At 41.3% G+C, this 21909-nt stretch overlaps 1 protein-coding gene across 2 annotated transcripts in view; it reads left to right on the top strand.

Moving 5' to 3' along the window:
* CYP39A1 (cytochrome P450 family 39 subfamily A member 1) overlaps positions 1 to 21909 on the top strand; it is a 118901-nt gene that overhangs the window by 57443 nt on the left and 39549 nt on the right. For both annotated transcript variants that reach the window (XM_019986223.2, XM_019986222.2), the window contains exons 9-11: positions 1799 to 1894; positions 2749 to 2837; positions 19891 to 19978. In XM_019986223.2, coding sequence (XP_019841782.2) covers positions 1799 to 1894; positions 2749 to 2837; positions 19891 to 19978 — 273 coding nt within the window. The remainder of the gene's footprint in view (positions 1 to 1798; positions 1895 to 2748; positions 2838 to 19890; positions 19979 to 21909) is intronic.

Genomic DNA, 21909 nt, shown 5'->3' with positions numbered 1-21909 from the left:
CTCCCATGGGAACCAACAGGGGTCTCTTGGGTTAAACAGTGACGGCCCCCTCCCCTCCCCTGTCCACTCCCTGCTTCCATAAAAAGAGATGTTTTCACCTGTAAGATGCTGCTATTCTAAATACGTAGATTTCAAGTAAGTGTTTTGCAAATACCTTGAGAAGACTTCAAAACTCTGCAGGATTAAACAGGTGTGGCTTCTGCCACTTGGCACGGGGAGTTACTAGTAAAATATCTTCACCTCAGTAGAGGTGATGGCTCTCTAGCCATCTCACACCGTGCAGGAGCTCTTTGTCCTCTGGCTCCTGAAGAAGGTGATATAAAGATGATTATTTTTATAATTTTATTATTTATTTATTTTTGGCTGCGCGGGGTCTTCATCGCTGTGTGCAGGCTTTCTCTAGTTGCAGTGCATTGGCTTCTCATTGTGTAGCGGCTCTTGTCGTGGAGCACGGGTGAGTAGCTGTGGCACACGGGCTTAGTTGTCCCACAGCACATGGGATCTTGGATCAGGGATCAAACCTGTGTCTCCTGCATTGGCAGGCAGATTCTTTATCACTGCACCACCAGGGAAGTCGTATAAAGATGATTTTGTGAAACAGTGTTTAGTTCTCAGGCTACAGTCCAAAGAGTCGCAAAGAGTCAGCCACGACTGAGTAACTAAGCGTGCACATGTTATATATCAAAAAACCTATTATAAGGTGAATGGAGAAGGATAATGCAGACTCTGCTGCTTCAGGAAACATAATGTTTATCATCAGTTTCACAACCACCAGCACCTCAAACGTGAAACAAACCCAATAAGCACACAGCGCATGCTTTGTCCTGTGTCTTCCTAATCAGTTGTCTTCGACTTCTTTCTGCCCTACCTGCTGCTGCTGCTGGAGTCAGAGAATTCCCTGCCCCTTCCCTTACACTGTCATCAGCACTCCCAATGACAGGATACCCACTGCCCCTGTTCTCAGTGCTAATATGGCCAGTGTCTGTCTCAGAGTTAGTCTTTTCTGCTCAGAATCCACTGAGTATCCTCAGAATCATCAAGCCCACATGCTGCAAACCCCAATGTGTGCACACATGCTAAGTCACTGCATTCATGTCTAACTCTTTGCAACCCTATGGACTGCAACCCACCAGGATCCTCTGTCCATGAGATTCTCCAGGCAAGAACACTGGAGTGGGTTGCCATGGGTATTGACCCGGGGATCAAACCCACGTTTCCTGCATTGTCAGGCAGATTCTTTACCACCAGCTCCACCTGAGAAGCCTGATATCAAACATCAAAAGCTGCATTAGCGTATGTCTTGGTTGCTTAGTTGTGCCCAACTCTTTGCAACCCCAAGAACTGTAGCCCACGAGGCTCCTCTGTCCATGGGGTTCTCCAGGCAAGTGTGCTGGAGTGGGTTGTTATTCCCTTCTCCAGGGGATCTTCCTGACTAGAGATCAAACCTGGGTCTCCTGCACTGCAGGTGGATTCTTTACCATCTGAGCCACCAAGGAAGACCTCACATTAGAGCAGACTTAAACTAATAAATATAATACTAAAATTTTCACATTTATCTACTATCTTCCCCCATGTAACCAAAGATATATGTATGTTTAACTGATTGTCAGAATTAGACGTAAGTAATTGCCTGCATTAGAAAATAGAAGTGAGCCATCCAGGAAAGAGATTGTCTTACCATCAGTTATACCATGGATATGTCTTCTCTCGAATATGGTTGTAGGATGAGTTTAAATGACCCACGATCTCATTAAAGCAAATTTCAAAACATGACTTGGAACTGATTTTTCTGTTGTAGGATTACACTGTTCCTTCTGGTGACTTATTGATGTTGTCTCCATTTTGGCTACATCGAAATCCAAAGTATTTTCCTGAACCCGACCTGTTCAAGCCTGTAAGTCGTCTCTTCCCATGTACATTGTCCTTGGATTTCCTCTTACTGCTAAGAACATGAATTCATAAATCAATTAGGGCTATTAGCATTAGGAAGTCATATTTTTCTCTGGTAACTAAAGCTATGAAGCACAGATTAGATTTGTAATATAAGCGGTATAACATTTACGAATCAGAGAAATTTTTGGAGTAAGCTTCACCCACTTTAAAATAAATTTTTATCTGAAACGAACAGGACGTGGCAAAGTAAACATGCTTGATTCTGATAGAAGCCTTATTTCATGTTCTTCAGGGAATTGCTTCTGTTATTGGTTTCCATGGAATACAAAAAATAAAAATGAAGCAAATTAAAACTGTGTTCTGCTGTTTCTTAGAATTGAGGAATTACAGCACAAAATAGAATTTTAAGAGGTCATTTAGTCCACTCTCTGCCTTTAGGTGAAATTGTCAAAAATGGCATCCAGATGTATTCATTCTACACACCAAGCTTTCTCCAACTGGGAGGGCTGTCAGTGTCTCCTTGTTAAATTTATTACCAAGAGCAATTTTATGATGGAGCCTGGGGCCTTATTATAAATATTCTTCCTCTTCTGAGGTCAATTCTGTGGTTGATTTACATTATCATTTACATTTGCCACTTAAGAAAATTTCTTTTTTAAACCTTTTTATTTATTAGTTCATGTTCCAAAAACATAATGGTGGCTGATATTAATAACAGGTTGGAAAAAATGACCAACAACCCTGCAACTTTATATGCAAGGATTAGCTGTACAAGATCATTTTTAGCCTAGAGAAATAAAGTTAAGCTTATTTATATAAGACTGATTTGGGGAAAAAAATGCTTTCTTCCCACAGGAACGTTGGAAAGAAGCAAATTTAGAGAAGCATGCTTTCTTGGACTGCTTCATGGCATTTGGGAGCGGGAAGTACCAGTGTCCTGGAAGGTCAGTGTGACAGCTGGGTCACATTTATCCAGAAAGTCTGCAGAAAGATGAAGGCTCAGAGAGGGAAAGCTTTGGCTTAATCCCTCTTTTCTTTACTATCGAAACTAAAGGAAATCTAGGAGACCACATTCTCTTTGGTTGGCCCATCATATTGTGTGATGTCTTTCTGGGAATGTCTGCAGTGGTTTCTGATAGGAGACCTCATGAGAATTAAATATTACAATTGCAGCTACCAGATGAAAGCTGGGTTTGTGTTTCAAATGCTCAACTTTCCTATAAGGATGATTTGAAGTGCTTTGACTTCTTTTTTAAAGATAAAGATAGTGTGCATGTGTGCTCGGTCGTGTCCAACCCTTTGCGGCCCATGGACTGTAGCCCACTGGGTTCCTCTGTCCATGAATTTTTCCAGGCAAGAATACTGGAGTAGGTTGCATTTCCTTCTCCAAAGGATCTTCCTGCCCCAGGGATTGAACCGAGTCTCCTGCATCTTCTGTATTGGCAGGCAGATTCTTTACTACTGAGCCATCTGGGAAGCCAAAGATAAAGATAAAAATATCAGTATTTCTTGATATGTCCATAGCAGTGTTATGATGGACATTTGCTGGGGTTAGAGAACATCTTTAACTTGGACCATCACAGCAACTTATTAGGTGGTTTTTGTTTATTGAATTAGTTTGGTTCTATAATAACCTGCCTTTGATGTCTTTTAGAGTTAAATTAATATGGTACCCAGGCTGACTATTCAATGTGATGCCCTGTTCTAGTGCAAGTTACTTACTGTTTATTTAAGAACATCTTAAATAATGTTTATTTATTTTGAACATCTCACCTGTAGCAGGCCCTGTACTAAGCATTAAGAATAGAGCATGGAGAAAGATAGACACGGTCCCTGACCTTTGAAAACGTACAGCCTACATCGAATAAATACCATTTCCTCATTGGAGATGGTTCTGTTGGAGAAATGTAGATACCTGTTTAGAACAAAATCTCACTCAGTGAACATACAAATCCTTTAAAAATTCTATATTCAAAATATTGTAGTTTTAACTTAAGGCACTCATCTCCATTGTTTGAACATAATTAAACCAATCCATATTTGTGATTATGACTTACTCAACAGCATCCATTCAACTCCTCCTTTGTTATATGTTTTATAATACCAATTTGGTTTTTGTTGTAGTTCAGTCAGTAAAGAATCTGCCTGCAATGCAGGAGACCTGGGTTTGATTCCTGGGTAGGGAAGATTCTCTGGAGAAGGGAATGGCAACCCACTCCAGTATTCTTGCCTGGAGAATCTCATGGACAGACGAGCCTGGCAGGCTAGAGTCCATGGGGTCGCAAGAGTCAGACACAACTTAGCGACTAAACCATCACCACCACCACCAAAATGGTTATAATTAGCCTTGGCCAACCATGGAAATTCTGTCTTCCTTCCTAGAAGTTGTTCTAGAAGCTGAGGGGTAGGTAAGCAGATTGGTGCCTGGTGTTTCCCTGGAGACAACTGTTCATCCTTGGCCTAAATTGGTAAATCAGATTCAAGGGAGAGACGATTTTCTTCTATGCATAGGAGAGAGGCCCCCTCTGTCCTCTCCCACTAGAAGTGAACAAGCAAGCAGGTAGCTCCGGTTGTTGCTAAGAGCAAGTTCAAGAGCAATAAGCTTTAGGACACAGAGGAGAAATATGGGAAAATCCTGGTCTGTGAGATGTCACATGTCACTGAATCATCAATATTGAGGAGCTACTCTACTTACTGTTGTGATAGATAATAAATATTTTTAACCTTATAAATAATATATATTACACGTAATATATATGTGATAAATGTTCACTGTTTTTTAAGGCAGTTTGAGTTGGAGGTTTCATTGGTTAGACCTGAAAGCATGCTCACATGCCCACCAAAGAAACTCCAAAGTTGAACATTATAATTAAGCGTCAGATACTGTAAGGGAATAGTATCACAAACAAAAACAATAATAACTACAAAACTCCACGAAGCTCATCCTTCCTCCAATATTAGTTTTACTTTAGAAAAACAGTTCTTAAACCAATAACATATTTATTATTTTTGTCATCTACTAATATCAATGTTGTAAGTCTTTTAAAAACATTAGCTAATGCTTTTTTTCAGTCCTTTAATATATATTCCTAGTTGTGCCTAAAGATTTTATCATAAGCATCTTTAAAATTGAGCAACGAGTAGTTTAAACCAAGGACTGAAATGCTTTGCCCTGCAGTGTATAGTGTGGGCCAATGAGACTGTGGTTTCTAAGAGAGGCTATTTACGATCTTACTGGGATATCTTCTGAGGCTGGCAGACATTTGCTTGGGTTTGATAGCAATGGGTCCAGTAGTGGGACATTTCAGCTGAATCAATAGTATATTATTTATTCAGAAATGATACATTTTTCAATGCGCTAAGCTCATACTGTATGTTCTGCAGTGGGTACTGCAGAAGCTCTGGGCAAGAGTAAGACATATTCTCAGTCCTCAGGAGATGACATCTGGAGAAGGAGGAGGATATCATATCGAGTTCACAAATAACTGGAAGGAACACAGGATGAGAGATGGCCAAGCATCAAGCTCTGGAGATTCAAGGGAGGGTGTATCTGATCAGGGTGATCTTAGACAGTTTTCTGGGGAGAAAAGCCTTTGAAGAGTTAGATGAACTTCTGGACAGAGGAAGCAGTAAGCAAAGGGTCATTTGATCAAGGGTATGTGGGTTAGGGGTTATGGTTTTACTATTACTGGGGCCAGTAGTGACTAGAAGACAGATTGAAAAAGAACATTGGTCCAATGATGTATTACAAAGATTTGGGTAGAGCAGACTCGAGTGGGGCCTGCCTTAGGTTATAAGGTCATGCTAACATTCCATCTCAGAGACATGAAGTGGTGGAATCTATCGGATTTGGAAAATGATTAGAAATGGTGATCAGCTGAAAGGGAGGATTTGAGGAGGATGGTGGCTTTAAATTTACGTGGCTGGAAGAGATGGTAGAAATAGAGAAATTAGGAATAGGAGCAGTTTGGAGGACAAGACATTAGGTTTTCCTTCGAAAACTTTTGAGTGCAAAGTGTGGCAACATATATATCGTATAACCAAAATCTGTAGGCTGAATACGAATGTTGAATAAATATGACTTAATTTTTAAAAACCAACTTAGTTTATTTAGTTTTATATTAAGTTTCTGTTTTTAATAGCCATAATTTTTCTGTTACTTATTTTAAACAGCCAACCCATAAAACATTAAAAAAAAAAAAAAAGGCAAACAAAAACCAGAAAATTGTTCATGAGGGCGAATGATTTCATTTGGACAGTGTGTGCTAAGAAAGATCTTTGCACTAGAAATATAATCCTACAAAACCTTAGTATAATCCCTAGAAAATGCACCCATTCTTAGTTTGTATGCCTCGAGCCAGTTTATTTTCTCATGTACCAAATACTCAGTGAGTCAGAGAAATTTGCCTGTGAACTAGCTGATGATCAAAGTTTGTCAAGAAAACACTGCGGGCTTGCAGCTGTCACCCCTTGGTGTTTAGGCCACCAAACCAGAAGAACCCCTCTCCAAAGTGAACGCTGAGTAAGAACTTGGTGCTGCCATCAGCCGCCAACCAAAAAGCAGAATGGAAGAACTAGAGTTCCTCCTTGAAAGACAGGAGTTCAGAAAATATATTTAGAGGATGAACCCCTGGCGAGACACATTTCTTCAGTGGAAGGGAATTCTTCCCAAATAAATCTGCTGGAGAAGTCTAGTGATTTTGCAGAAAAACAAACAGGAGAAAACACGTGAACTACTGGCCTGCCCCAGCCATAGTAGCATACGAAATGAAGAATAGGCATTTTCCTACTGAACTGTGAATTTCGATGGAGGAGTAGGATGGGGGATTTCCAGTGTCAAGTGGGTGTCTCTGAGAGTCGATGATCTTAGCAGAAAGGGATGTGCCTGCCATACCCACCCCTTGGAATGCACATCAAAGCCAACAGTCCTGTTTGCCCTTGGTGCCCATCCCTGCAAGAGGATCCCAGTGGGCTGTGTCATTGTGCTAATTGATATGGGTTAAATTCCAGTGTAAAACACTAGCTCTGATCTTTGGCAAGATTACCCTCCCCCCCTTACAAAGGCATGCTTGGATAAGAAAAGGGTGTAATAAGAGGAAGGCTGCAGTACTTGAGACATGGAAATGAAGCATGGACTTCTCGGGAAGAGAAACTATGATTTCTACTTTTTGTGTGTATTTGGGTTTTTCATGTATCCTAGGGCAGACAGTGCTAGGTCACGGATTTATCTTGAATTACTAACAAAAATCACATTATTATTGGAAAATTAATTCAAACATAGCTCCAGCTGATAGATTAGATTCCTGGGTCAGGAAGTTCCCCTGGAGAAGGGATAGGGAACCCACTTCAGTATTCTTGGGCTTCTCTGGTGGCTCAGACAGTAAAGAATCCACCTGCAATGCAGGAGATCTGGGTTCGATCCCTGGGTTGGGAAGATCCCCTGCAGGAGGGCATGGCAACTCTCTCCAGTATTCTTGCCTGGAGAATCCCCATGGACAGAGGAGCCTGGGGCTACAGTTCATGGGATTGCAAAGAGTCAGACACAACTGAGTGACTGAGCACATTGCTGTTATCTCTTGGGCACCCAGTATTCATATGATTATCCTTCATTCAATAAATAGTCATCAGTTGTATGCTATATGTCTGGGTACAGTTCCAGGACTTACCTTGGAAAACAAAATGATGGACAAAGTCCCTTTTCTCAAGGAGCTTATAGTCTAACTCAAGACACCTCAAGACACTAGAGAGATTCAAAGACACACAGCATTCCTAAATTGCTTATAATGCAGTTGGAGAGATGAGACATAGCAACATGAAAAACTTACTTAACAGCATAAGATGGCATTAGAGAAATGCCAGGTGATTCATCTATATTGTAAATGCCATAGGAGTTCAGAGGAAGGAGCATTGAAAAAGGCTTTGTGGACTAGATGAGAATAATCAATAAAATGCACAAAAGAAAGCATACCTGCCTGAAAGAGAGTGGTATCAAACGCTGAGGGGAAAAAAAAGCTAAGTGCTTGTAGGAATGTAATGTGCCTATAAGTTAGTGGTAGCAAGGCAGCTGTATATTTGTGGTTTGTGAAGCTCTGAGTACAGTTGTTTCTATGTGTTTATTATATTAACGATAATGTAATTTGTGTGTGTGTGTTGGGGAGGGGGACTTCCCTGATAGCTCAGTTGGTAAAGAATCCAGCTGCAATGTGGAAGACCTGGGTTTGATCCCTGGGTTGGAAAAATCCCTGGAGAAGGGAAAGGCTACCTACTCTAGTATTCTGGCCTGGAGAATTTCACGGATGGTATAGTCCATGGGGTTGCAACATGACTGAGCGACTTTCACTTTAATGTAATTTTAATAATTGTGCCTCATTCAGTAAAATATCTTTGGGCAATCTTGCATTTGAGAAGCACTATAAGTAGCTTTCCCCCTTTACATGCTTAGAGGATGCTGTTGTCGTTCGATCGCTAAGTCGTGTCCCACTCTTTGCAGCCCCATGAATTGCAGCAGGCCAGGCTTCCCTGTTCTTCACCGTCTCCTGGAGCTTGCTCAAACTCATGTCCATTGAATTGGTGATGCTGTCTAACCATCTCGGACTTCCCTGGTGGCTTAGAGGGTAAAGCGTCTGCCTGCAATGTGGGAGACCAGGGTTTGATCCCTGGGTCGGGAAGATCCCCTGGAGAAGGAAATGGCAACCCACTCCAGTACTCTTGCCTGGAAAATCCCATGGACAGGAGGAGCCTGGTAGGCTATAGTCCATGGGGTCACAAAGAGTTGGACACGACTGAGTGACTTCACTTTTACTTTCACTTTTTAACCATCTTGTTCTCTGTCATCCCCTTCTCCTGCCTTTAATCTTTCCCAGCATCAGAAGTGAAAGAAAGACCCAGCATCAGGGTCTTTTTCATTGAGTTGGCTCTTCACATCAGGTGGCCAAAATATTGGAGCTTCAGCTTCAGCATCAGTCCTTTCAGTGACTATTCAGGACTGATTTCCTTTAGGATGGACTGGTTTGATCTCTTTGCAGTCCAGGGGACTCTCAAGAGTCTTCTCCAACACCACAGTTCAAAAACATAAATTCTTTGGCGCTTAGCTTTCTTTATAGTTCAACTCCCCCATCCATACATGACTGCTGGAAAAACCATAGCTTTGACTACATGGACCTTTGTTGGTACAGTAATGTCTCTCTTTTTAATATCCTGTCTAGGTTGGTCATAATTTTTCTTCCAAAGAGCAAGTGTCTTTTAATTTCATGGCTGCAATCACCATCTGCAGTGATTTGGGAGCCCGAGAAAATAAAGTCTGTCACTGTTTTCATTGTTTCCCCATCTATTTGCCGTGGAGTGATGGGACCGGATGCCAGGATCTTAGTTTTCTGAATGTTGAGTTTTAAGTCAACTTTTTCACTCTCCTCTTTCACTTTCATCAAGAGGTTCTTTAGTTGCTCTTTGCTTTCTGTCATAAGGGTGGTGTCATTTGCATATCTGAGGTTATTGATATTTCTCCTGGCAATCTCGATTCCAGCTTGTGCTTCTTCCAGTCCAGCATTTCTCATGATGTACTCTGCATATAAGTTAAATAAGCAGGGTGATAATCTACAGCCTTGATGCTGATGTACTCCTTTCCCGATTTGGAACCAATCCGTTGTTCCATATCTGGTTCTAACTGTTGCTTCTTGACCTCTTAGAGGATAGCCAATTGCTTTTGAGGAGAGGGGAACCCCAGTCGCTCCGGATTTCATGATAAGTTGCAAGTTCAATTCATTCTAGGGAATTTGTTACATAAACAAATGCATCCTCTCCACTCCAGTTGCTCAATGGAACTGAATGAGCTGGATTTACTTATATGCTTGTTTCCATTTTCACTATGGCTGTGCGTGTGTCCTGGAGGAGATGGGGAAAGGGCTGGGAGTGGGAAGAGCAGATGTGGTTACCTGCAAGACTGAACGAGGTGGCCAGGTTCCTTATTAACTTCCAGCCACACTTCTCTCTCCTTTCTGCTTTACTGAAGAGCACTGACTCACTCGAAGGGGCACAGAAACCATTGGCAAAATTGCAGTCATTACTTCCCCAAACATTTCATTCTGACACTTCTATGCGGCTAAGATTTAAGTCTGTCAAGAACAGAAGCAGCACACTCCAGAGCGATTTTTGATACTTAAGCCAAAGTGCTTCCAAAATAAAACATGCTCATGTGTTCATTTCTGCTCCAAAAATGCCAGCAAGGACCCTCTTTTCCTTTTGTTTACCAAATAGATTGCCGGCCCCTCCGTGGTGCACAGAACACCTGCACAGGACTTGTATCTGTTGGAAAGAATGAAAGCCCACTTTGGGCTGGGTATCTCCCCATCACTTTTTTTTCTCCATGGGCTTTCTCCCCTCATTAAACTGAACTGCTGCTCTTTAAAAAGTCTGGTCACTCTCATGTCAGAAAGAAGTTTTAATTCCTAGGAAAAGAGGACTGGAATTAAAGCTGTGGTATATCACAATATTGCCCATGGGTTATTTTTTTAATTGAACTTTTACTTTATATTGGCATATGCTTGATTTACAATGTTGTGTTAATTTCAGGCTTCAGCACAGTGGTTCAGTTATATCCATTCTTTATCTCCCCATCATTGACTATCTCCTTCTTGCTTGCTAATTGCCCTAGTTTTCCTAGATTTTCTAGCATCCTAGATTCATGGGATGCTGGGGTGCTTTTTCCACCCCCAGCTCATAGCAATGAAGCACTGTTCCCTAAACTGATCCTCACATCCTTTCCCTTTGCCCTGCCGCCCCTCCCATAGTGATTGATTTTAGTCTTGCCTTGTGTTTTAAGTGATACAGTTAACTACCAAGTGAAAGTTTCTATTGAGACTTCTGGGTCAGAAATAATCACTCCCTGTAGGATGTGAACAAAGAAGCACTTGGCCCCAGAATCTGTCAGCAGCTATTTTGAAACTGCAAAAGCAGGATGAAGTTGGTACCGTAGAGCAGGGCAGCAGAGGCGAACTGGCTCCATGGTTATGTCATTGAACTGTTGGAGTGATCTCTGCCTGAGGTCAGCACCAGCTCTAGATTTTTTAGGTGCATAATGTGATACAATCCCTTCCATACAGAAACCCAGCCTGTTGTGGATTATTCTGTCACTTGTAACCAAAAGCATCCTGTGAGTGAAAGTCACTCGATCATGTCCGACTCTTTGAGACCCCACGGACCATACTGTCATACAGTCTGTGGAATTCTCCAGGCCAGAATGCAGGATTGGGTAGTCTTCCCCTTCTCCAGGGGATCTTCCCAACCCAGGGATTGAACCCAGGTCTCCCACATTGTAGGCAGATTCTCCCACATTGCAGCCACAAGAGAAGCTCCAAAAGCATTCTAAGTAATCTATAATTTCCTTAAGAGCAAAAGCTTTCTTTCAAGATCTATTTAACTCCATGGCATATCATATTAACATATAGTAACCACATGAGTTAGTAGCTTTCTAAATAGCTTGGACTTCTTGGGGGATTGAGTTTCGTTTAAGGTGGGTATATCACTGAAGAAAACAAAAACAAATGTCACTTCTTAATTTTTTCCTGGAGGGTCTGAAATTTAAGCTATAGCACAAGATCATTTCTATTTGGTGAGTAGTTTATCTTAATGAAGTCAGTAGTATTTTTTGCCCTTTTGTTGAATAAGAACGTTTAGAAAGAGGTATCAGATATCTAGCTCACAGCTCCTACATATAAGAGTTTTTCTTCTAGGAGGATCACTGTTAAAATAACCCTGGCTGCAGCTCTGAAAACCAGTGGCCTCAGAGACTGTACTCCCACTAGGATCTGATTCTTATCTCCCCAATGAAATATAAAACAGTGTCTCAAGTCAAGAAGCTCTGAGGTCCTCTCTTTTCTCTCCTTCCTTTCCCCCATTTAAATATGTCCCATTCCCTTCTCTTCTGTTTTTCCCATGTTTTCTTCTTTTCCTTCTCTTCCAGTTTACCCTAATCTGATTCTTCTCATTTTATTCTGGATTTATTTCGCCTTATTTAATATCACCATCTGTCTGCTCACTCTTCCAGATTTTGCCCACGCCATCATTCCCAATCAAAAGTTTGGTACCCCAGGCATAATGTTTCCTGTGTAGCTGAGGTATGCTTGGTCATTTTAATTTTATGTGCTAAAACTAAAAGATTTGATAGACTACAGCTTTTTAAAAAATTATTTTATTTATTTTAATTGGAGGCTAATTACTTTACAGTACTGTAGTGGTTTTTGCCATACATCGACATGAATCAGCCACGGGCGCACATGTGTTTCCCATCCAGAACCCTCCTCCTGCCTCCCTTCCCATCCCATCCCCCAGGGTAAACTACAGCTTTTAACGTATTTTCCCTTTTCTGCTTGATCATGTTCCTCTGCTAATGATTCTAAAATATGATCCCCATACCACTAGTAGCAACATTACGTGGAAACTTGTAAAAAGTGCAAATTGGGTGGCCCATCCCCAGATCTACTAAGTCAGAAACATGAGGGGGTGGGTCCAGTGATGTGGGTTTGAACAGCCTTCCATGTGATTCCAATGCATGCTGAAGTGTGAGAAACCTTGGTCTAGAAAATTTTGCCTCCTGACACCAAATGGTTTTCATTTTCCTGTAAGATTTCTTAAAGGGAATGAGGGTGTGGGAAAAGTACTTCCCCTTTAACTTGACCAGCCCTGCTTCAATGAAGGATGCCTGTGAAAGTATGTCTGTACACTGCCTTCTCTGAATTCCAGGGCAAGATCATTCTATTTTCATAAGCTGCAGCTGGTAGCAACTTGGAATATACTTCAGAGCCCCTGCTCCTGGCAACAGTGGCAGTTTTCCAGCCCATGCTGGCACTGCCCACAATGACTTCTAGTAGGACAAAAAGAGAGATTTTCTTTTAAAAAGGAAGAGAGGGATTCAGTCTCAAAATCAAGACATCTACAATGAAAATCATGACTTACTGCTAACCCTAGTGTTCCTTCTGTGCTCCTTGTTCCTCTTCTGTGTATCACTGATTTCCTAGACACTCGGCTCCTAGAGTCACCCTTCACCCCTCTCTCTTTTCAATCTGCCGCGTCCACTCCCACCTCCTAACCTAGGTCATCTTGACCCAGGAGATGTCATGGTTTTCTTATCCTTCTCCCCCTTTATCTCTTCTTTCAATCTGTCTTACTTACCACAAACAGATGAATTTTCCTTAAATAATCATCTCTAAGTTGTTCCTTTCTTGTTAAAGCTGGGCATCACTGCCTACTGGCAAAACCCATCGGCCTAGAACTCCAGACTCTTCAGAATCTGACACAAATACATCTTTCTGAACATCTAGGAACGCCCACCCTAGACAGTCTACCAGTTGTCGCCTCATGACTGTGCCCGTTCCTCCTCTGACTCTTGCTCTCTCCTGCGTCCGAAATGCCCCACTCAACATGTCTACTTATCAAAGCCAGTCCTTCTCTCCAGGACTAGCTCAAGCATCACCTCCATATGGAGTTGATCACTCCGGGCCACAGTGCTCGCTCCAGTCCCCGGATCTCCGTAGCCCTTTTGTCTCCACTTTTATCTCACACTGTTACCTTCCCCATCTCTCCGCGTGCATTACTAGCAATGTGATCGTCGAGTCTGGGTTTCGTAGGGCTTTGTGCGCTCAGTGTGTGTAGGTCTCCTTGAGCATTTATTTACAAATGGGGAAAACACGCAAGTACTCAGTATTTAAGGAATTTTCAACATGTTTATATTTTAATGAGCTTTATTTGTAGATGTGCAATGTTGTTCTTGCAAGTGTAAAAAATAAATCTGTGATAAATAATATGCCTCATTACTTTCACTGTTTTGACATTAGAAGTATTAAGAAAACATTCCTAGCATGAGCATAGCTCAACTTGCTTCTGAAGAGCTTTTGTAAAAATATGGATTTATGAAGCTCTCTTTCTTTGGAGTAAAAACCTTTAATGTCACAGAGATGTGTATGTTAGTCCCTAATATTTTAGACATCAGAACAAAATTCAGTAACAGGGTAAAGGCTTGTAAACACAAATTGCTTTTTGCCATTTCAAAAAAAATTAACTTCATTTTAGTGAATAACTGAGGTAGTAATTCTGCTAGAATATCCAAATATTTGGAGAAAATAAGAGTTTTAGCACATATTATTTTATTACCTGTTTTATTAACTCATCTTTTTCTTTAGAATATCAGAATGTTTAGAAATGATAGTAAATATGATATTAATATTTATATTATTTCAATACCTAATACTAATTTAATAACTGAACTAGTTTACCTCTCAATAACAAAAGAAGAAAAAATTTAAAGCCTCCCTAATGCACACAATATCAGTTGGTCAAAAACCTAGAATATAGTTTTACCCTAAGGAAATTCAGTTTTATGATTTTTAAGAACATCACAGAGACTAAAATTAGTTCAGAAAATGCTTGCAGGTTCCAGTGGAAAACTATCTTAATGAACTAATAAACATTAGTTCTATTTCTAATCAAAATATACTTAGTGTTTCTAAAATAGTCCAATTTGTGCTCTTAAATAGCCTATGAACTATTTCTTGTTTACATATTTGCATAATAGAGGAAGTATTAGTGGAGGGCCTCTTATGTGTGATAATGTTTAAAGAGCCTTCATTTTCACATAGAAGTATCACTTTTCAGTACAGTTTCTTCACAAGGTCTGTTATACTCTCAGGGTCAAAGTACCCAGCGCCAGCACCTGACTCATTCCAGCCCCTCGGCAGCCTGTTCCTCAGTTCCTCCTGCTCTTCCGGCTCCATCTCTCATCACCGTGCCTTCTGCAGGGAGCTGAGGGCTTTCTTCCCTGCAACAGCCCCACCTCCCCATCAGACAGTCCACAGTCTTTATTATCACAGTGCCTCTCCTCCAGGGACTGGAGAGGAGGGGTGCCAGGCACTCTTTCCCCACGGGGCTGAGTTCAGAGAAGTGCTTCGGTCACAGCAAGCTAAACTTAGAAAAGGGCTAAAAACAGACTTCTAAGAAAATGGGATTTGTTTGGATAAAGGAGAGCCTATAAAACTTTTATAATTCACAAATGCAGAATTAACGAGCATTTTTTCTAGTGCTGCTGGGCAGCTGCTAAAGATCGAGGAGTCACTGCTTATTCTACTGAACGCAAAATGTCAGTGTAGTGATCGTTATCTAAGTCATTTCTAGAGAGGGAGCTGAGGACTGAGAAGAATTGGCTGTTTTATGTGAGCAGGAACTTTAATGTTTCTTTTCACATGTGGGTACTCATTGCCATGGGTTTCCTAGGTGGCTCAGTGGTAAAGAATCCACCTGCCAATGCAGGAGCTACTGGAGACACGGGTTCAATCCCTGGGTCTGGAAGATCCCCCAGGGGAGGAAATGGCAGCTCCACTCCAGTATCCTTGCCTGGAAAATTCCATGGACAGAGGAGCCTCGCAGGCTGAAGTGCATGGAGTTGCAAAGAATTTGACGTGACTGAGCAACTGAGCACACACCCAAGTGCTCACTGTCAGCCTTTCCCATTAGATCTGAAGGGGCTCAGGCCTCCATGGAATGCTTTCTTCACTGGACTTTGAAGATAATCACTCTTTTCATTATCCTACTCCTCTGGCTACTTCTTAGATTCCTTTGCTGGTCATCCTCACCTGTCTAACCTCTAAATTTTGGACTGCCTCAGAGCTGTCTCCTCAGATTTCTTATTTTTTTCTGTTTAACCTATCCCCTACATGACTTCATCCTATCCCTTGGCTTTATATAATTGTCCCAATAGTGATGACTCTATTTATGTCTCTTGTACCTCCACCCCTGACTGAATCCCCCCAAACACCAGGCTCGTCCCTAGTCGTCACTCACCATCTCCACGGGATGTCTCCAAGGCACTGGTCAATAGCAAGCTGCAACGAACAGGTCCAAAAGTGAGCTCTGAATGATAACTCCTCAACTTGCTCCTCCTTCAGCTTTCCCCATTGCTCTACCCTTGTATTTCCTCAGGCCAAAAACTTGGAATCCCCCTTGATTCCTTCATTAAGTCTTTTTTTTTTTTTAACTTTACAATATTGTATTGGTTTTGCCATATATCAACATGAATCTGCCACAGGTATACACGTGTTCCCCATCCTGAACCCTCCTCCCTCCTCCCTCCCCGTACCATCCCTCTGGGTCGTCCCAGTGCACCAGCCCCAAGCATCCAGTATCGCGCATCGAACCTGGACTGGTGACTCATTTCATATATGATATTATACATGTTTCAATGCCATTCTCCCAAATCATCCCACCCTCTCCCTCTCCCACAGAGTCCAAAAGACTGTTCTATACATCAGTGTCTCTTTTGCTGTCTCGTATACAGGGTTATTGTTACCATCTTTCTAAATTCTATATATATGCGTTAGTATAGTGTATTGGTGTCTTTCTTTCTGGCTTACTTCACTCTGTATAATAGGCTCCAGTTTCATCCACCTCATTAGAACTGATTCAAATGTATTCTTTTTAATGGCTGAGTAATACTCCATTGTGTATATGTACCACAGCTTTCTTATCCATTCTCACGTCTGTCATGCAAACCATCAGCCTATCCTGCAAAGCATATCCAGATACTAACCACGACTCATGACTATTTCCATCATCCTGGCCCATTCAGGTCCAAGTTTTCCGTTGGCTGGAAGATCATAATTGTTTCCAAATCAGTCTTCTTCCATCACCATATATTTTATTCTCAAAGTAGCAGCCAGAATGATTTTTTAAAAACTTAAGTCAAATTTGTTCAAAACTGTCTAATGGCTTTTTGTCTCACAGAAATGAAGTATTTAGCATGCCCACAAAATTAAGATGATAATCAGTCATTCTGCAGAGAATCTGAAGAATAAACATTTGGATATATCTCTTTCTAAAAAAGTCATAATGCAAAGAATTTATTATTGATAGTTACATACATTAATAATCAACAACAATTAAACACCGCTACAGTTTCCAAACAGTGTTTGTGATTTATGCTATCTTCTTCATTTCAGAGTTATACATTATGGATATATCTTAAGGGAAGAAGATATGGTGTGCCCATCATGGCCAGAAATGGACAATCTAATTTGTTAGAAGCTTGACAAAAACTTAATTGTGAGGAATTCTGAACCTGCAAATTAGCAAAATTGCTTTTTCTTGGAATTACTGCTTAATTTGATCCAAATCAGTAAAGATTGAATTGTTCTATTTCATAGGCATTGACACTCCATTGAAATGAATTATCTTTAGCATTTCTAAGTTGTTGTCAGTCTCTAAGTCGTGTCTGACTCTTTGCAGCCCCATGGACTGCGGCACATCAGGCTCGTAGGTAGAATTAAATTTACATCACAAATATTTGTGAAGAACTGATGTATCCAGGTAGGTTCTAACAATACCTGGAGCACTCCAGATTTCATTTTAAATAGAAATACAGGCAAGATGTTTCAAGAATACCAGTGGGAAATAAATCTAATTATCTGATACAAATAGCAGATCATTCATATTCATTCATCCACTCATGCAATCAACAAACGTTGAGGATTCAGTGATAAATAAGACCTGCTTCCTGTTTTTGTGGAGGTTGTGGTCTATAAGGGGAGACAGACATGAAGAAGATTAAATGTAATAGGGTGGGATTGTAGGATAATGGTGTTAATTGAGGGATGTTAAAAGTGCCACAGAAACATAGAAAAAGATGGAAAGATAAGGAAACTGAATCTGCTTTATGGAGGCATCTCCTTCCATCATCGTTCCTTTTATCAGTCAACACTAGATACTAGCAGAGCTCTATGCCCTGTGCTAAGACCCAAGAGTATAATCCCAGGAGAGAGAGAGCTAATAAACAATCACAATTCATGCAGTAGACGCAGTGGCTAAAGTGTGCCCAGGGAGCCATGGAATGGGCAGGAAGGGCACCTCAGCCCAGGAGCAAGCAGTCAGGGAATGCTTCCAGAGGAAACTGAGCCTCAGGGAAGAGAAGGGCTTTCTAAAGATGGCATTGCCATTCAGAGAACCTCAAGTATACAGTGTGGCAAGAGCATGGATTTTAAGGAGGAGCTCTGGGGGAGAGGAGGCTGGAGAAATAGGTAGGAGACAGGTCTTCATGGCTGGCAGTGTTCCCTGAGGCATTTAGAAGGAAATAAGAAGCATTGACAAATGGAATGGGCTTCCCTGGTAGCTCAGCTGGTAAAGAATCTGCCTGCAATGCAAGAGACCCTGGTTCAATTCCTGGGTCAGGAAGATTCCCTGGAGGAGCAATAGGCTATCCGCTCCAGTATTCTTGGGCATCCCTGGTGGCTCAGATGGTAAAGAATCTGCCTGCAGTGTGGGAGATCTGGGTTCGATCCCTGGGTTGGGAAGATCTCCTGGAGAAGGGCATGGCAACCCGTTCTAGTGTTCTTGCCTGGAGAATCCCCATGGACAGAGGAGCCTGGCAGGCTACAGTCCATGGCCTTGCAGATAGTCGGACATGACTGAGTGACTAAGTACACGTGTGTAAAATGAGGAAATGGCAATAAATTTCTGTCTTAGAAAGTTCTCTTCAGTAGTAGGGCAAAGGACAGAGTAGAGAGAAGTGATACTGAAAGCAGAGAAGCCAATCTGAAAGCCCAGGTGATTCAGGAATCCAGGACATCAGTAAATGGTGAAGATCTACAGTGGGGAGCAGTGGAGGGACTAGAGTTAGGGGGATACAGAAAAGGACTGGGGAAGCATTAGGAAGATAAAACAAAAACTTCGGTGCCCAACTGTGCAGGAAGGGTAATGGAGAGTGTTGTTTCTACGATGGCATACAGATTTCTGATGTTGGACTAATCGTACTTATTAGGGGCCATTCCCTCTAAAATGGTCTGCCTCCCCTAAGGAGAGCTCAAAACAACCCACTGGGATGCCAGGAAAAGTAGCAGAATTTCATTTACACTTTTCTCAGTTTTTAAATTTCTGTGTATATATATATATGTGTATACAAAGTCGGCAGTAAACTAGTACAATGGTATGTATATATAGTTTTTTAAAAAATATTTGTTTGGCTGTGGTAGGTGTTAGTTGCAGCATGTGGGATCTAGTTCCCTGACCAGGGTTCAAACCTGGGCCACCTGCATGGGGAGCGCAGAGTCTTAGTCGCTGGACCACCAGGGAAGTGCTTATAATTTATAAATAAATGGGTCTTCATATATTGTAGGGTATGCACAGTATTTTCTTATCAGAGATGTATGATCAAAAACCTTGGAGCCTGAGTGCAGGATTATAGTAGAGAAAAAAATTGGCAGTTAGGGGAAATTTAAAGTGCCTCCAGAATATCTAGGCAGTAATTCCTACAGGACTGTCCTATGGAACTTCCTGAGATCATAGAAAAGTTCTAAATAGGTGTTGTTCGATATGGTGGCCAGTAACTACTTATGGCCATTAAGCACTTGAAATGTGGTTTATGCCACTAAGGAGCTGAAATGTTTAATTTTGATAAATTTAAATTTATTTAAATAGCCTCATGTAGCTAACAGCTACTGTATTGAAAAGGACAAATCTAGAACTTAGAGGAGAGACCTGGAATCTCTTTCATTAAATGCTTCCACTGGCTAAGCACTGTATACACATTTTAAAACACTGTAATCATGCCAACTCCCTTATGGAGTAGACAGTATTAGAAAAGAAAAGAGTTACTTTTTCTTTACTCTGTCCTCTTAATAGTGAAGGTCTATATTGCAAGGAAGAGCACATTTGCTCTGAAATATGAGTAGTTATAGATATTCTTCAGTGTTAGCCACTCAGTCGTGTCTGACTCTTTGTGACCCCATGGACTGTAGCCCGTCAGGCTCCTCCGTCCATGGGATTCTCCAGGCAAGAATACTGGAGTGGGTTGCCATGCCCTTCTCCAGGGGATCTTCCCAACCCAGGGATCAAATCTGGGTCTTCTGCATTGCAGGCAGATTCTTTACCATTTGAGCCATCAGGGAAGCCCATACTCTTTATTGGAAGATATGTATGCATCTTTCAATACCAAGCACCAATTTTATTTTCTTTTTCTTTCAGGTGGCTGGCTCTGTTGGAGATTCAAATATGTATTATTTTAATATTTTATTATTATGACTGCAGTCTTCTTGACCCATTGCCAAAACAGGTAAATCTTTTCAGAATTTTGAGTAGCATGACTTTCAAATTTGAGATAAAGTCTAACTCCTTCATTTTAATTACTGGGTAGGGGCTGACTGATCTCCTCACTTAGGCTCATCTTAACAGTTCGTCTCTGCAGACTGAGAAACATCCCTTTAATTCTAAGTCAATTCTGTGTTCCCCATTATCACAAGACCGGGACCTAATAGTAGTGTTTTCACCACTTAGTGTAGGAGCTCCCCAATGAATTATCCATTTTAACCCTTTTACATGGCCTTGATGTCAGGCTTGTTTCCCTAGAAAGGCATGTCTGTGTGTCCAAAAGTGAGCCATGAGCCACGAATCATAGCCGTTAGTCCACTTGGAAGCAATGACATAGAAGGAAATTAACCCAACAGTGGAAACAGTGAAACGCAATGTGAAGACCATGACCTTTCCCCACCTCTGACCTTTGGCCCTCTCAATCATTTAACTCATTTGTGTTTCTGTAGTTCTCTTCTCTTGGACCAGTGGCCCTCAAACTGGTGTGAGCATCAGAATTAGCTGAGATGGAGGGGGCTTGTTAGAACACAGAATCCTTGGCCCTAGTCCTAGAGCTCCTGATGAGTAGATCTGGCAAAGGGCTTGAGAATTTGTATTTCTGATAAGTTCTGGGTGCTGCTGCCGCCACACTTTGAGGACCACTGTCCGAGGAGACAGGGGGAAGTCCAATTTAATTCCAGGTGTTTGGTTGTCCCTTTGAAAACTCTGGATGAAAGGTGCTATTTAATTTAAACTGAGGCTGACACTTAGAAATTAAGAATTGCAATCTCAGGGCTATTCACATAGCCTTTTGTGCTATGATTTACTCTTGATATACTAAGGGCTAATATATGGAGGGATAAATAAAACTCCTGGGTGACATTTCAACAGAAATTCTGTAAGTGCATAAATGACACTGAAAATATTATATTGCTCACAAATATGCACATTTCAGCACTTTGCCTTGATTTCTTTTGCACTTCTATTTTGAGTACAAGCAACAGTGATAAAGAGCTCTCAAAATCCAATGATGAAAGGGAAATCAAAACACCCTTCACAAAGGTTTTCAGCTGAGTACAGTTTTGTTGGCAAAATGAAGATCCGGGCCAGGATTTACAGGCACCAAATACTAGTTTCTGATCTTCCAAGTTAAATGTTGCGATATTGCCCAGGACTGACTCAGCATCTAACTATTTTCCCACCAGTCAGAAGACACAGGAAGGCCTTTTCACATCAGAAGGATGTCAAACCACGTGACACATAAAACTGGAGATCAGTCATTTTGACCAGATCCTTAGGCAGGGTTTTTTCCAGCACTTTCTTCCCCACTAAGAATTCTAGTATTTTTATACCTTTTTCTTTTTGTTTTAAAATACATCTTATTTCTATTTTGACCCTACTAAGAACATTTTTCAAAGAGATGTGACCTCAGTTGGTAAAAAGTACAAGTCTGAGAGCATCCTCGTCTCAAACGGCATTTCATTTCACAGCTCTTATTTTAGAAAGATCAATTAATATTATTTAATTGTTGGACTTATTTTACTAAGTTGTGAAAGGAGGTGATCAAAAAATACAGGCAATGACCTTCCAATTACCAGGCTCTTATAAGCTGCAGCAGGGGAGGGGCAGTCACCAGGGCATGCTCCAGACACTTTGGCATCAAGTGTAGGAAGATCATGGGGCTTGGAAACCAGCTCCCCCAAAGGAATTTTCTTGCCACAGTACCCCAAATCAAATGCTAGCATCTCCAATTTTACTTTTGTAAGAGTTTTATTTTACCTCAGTCTAAAGAAAATAATTTAATCTTAATTCTCTCCCAATAAGAACCAAACCAGAAGGAAACTTTGCAAAGCTTTCCAGGATCTGTGATTGGTCAGTTGTGTCCAGATGCTGGCAATGGGAACTATTTCATTCTGA

The sequence above is a fragment of the Bos indicus genome, chromosome 23, assembly GCF_029378745.1.
Source record: "Bos indicus isolate NIAB-ARS_2022 breed Sahiwal x Tharparkar chromosome 23, NIAB-ARS_B.indTharparkar_mat_pri_1.0, whole genome shotgun sequence".
NCBI classification, from domain to species: Eukaryota; Metazoa; Chordata; class Mammalia; order Artiodactyla; family Bovidae; genus Bos; species Bos indicus.
The sequence above is the reverse complement of the archived record's forward strand: the minus strand, read 5'-3'. Positions and strand labels throughout refer to the sequence as shown.